The 556-nt window shown below is 45.0% G+C and overlaps 1 protein-coding gene across 1 annotated transcript in view; it reads right to left on the bottom strand.

The window, feature by feature from the left end:
• LOC104502153 (protein LBH-like) overlaps nucleotides 1-324 on the bottom strand; it is a gene marked incomplete at its 3' end in the record, with an annotated part of 4,018 nt that extends 3,694 nt beyond the window's left edge. The window contains exon 1 of the mRNA XM_010146085.1: nucleotides 235-324. Within this exon, the coding sequence (XP_010144387.1) occupies nucleotides 235-324 (90 nt within the window). The remainder of the gene's footprint in view (nucleotides 1-234) is intronic.
• Nucleotides 325-556: the final 232 nt, after the last annotated feature.

The following is a 556-nucleotide window of genomic DNA, read 5'->3' as shown; positions in this document are numbered from 1 at the left end:
CTGCCAGGCAGCCCTGTCACTGTGCTCTGGAGACCTGGCACCTGGAAAAACCCTCTTGCCAGAACTTTTACCTTTTAAAAACAAAACCTAAGTAGGATCAAAAACGTATTTCAGGGCTTGTTCTTCTGGCAGCTGTGTTCTGCAATTCCACGTCTACATGTATGACTGTTATTGATTGTATTAAATTGCTTTTGAAAAGAAACTCAGGATACTTCCCCGTTTTTCTAAAGTTACCTGGCTTGAAGGGCCTCCTTCTTCCTCGGGAGTCTGGCTGAGTGCAAATTCCTCCATCACCGGTTCCCGTGTGTTCATCACCTCTGTCATGCTGCGAATATTAAAGCAGAATGAAAAAACTCAGCTCTGAGCTTGGACCCACAGTTAATTTAACAAAAGATATTGGCTCTTCATATTTGTTAAAATAATTGAGTTACAGACTGTCCTTTCTAGACAGCCAACCAAGAAGCGTTTCCTTGGCCCTCCAAACCAACTACTGCTACATGCCATTATGCAGAGCAGGGCATCGACCCCAGCTGTCCCCCCAGGACAGCAGAGAAGA

Source organism: Buceros rhinoceros, unplaced genomic scaffold, assembly GCF_000710305.1.
Source record: "Buceros rhinoceros silvestris isolate BGI_N320 unplaced genomic scaffold, ASM71030v1 scaffold5952, whole genome shotgun sequence".
NCBI lineage: Eukaryota > Metazoa > Chordata > Aves > Bucerotiformes > Bucerotidae > Buceros > Buceros rhinoceros.
Note: the sequence above shows the minus strand (reverse complement) of the source record. Positions and strands in the feature narration are given on the sequence as shown.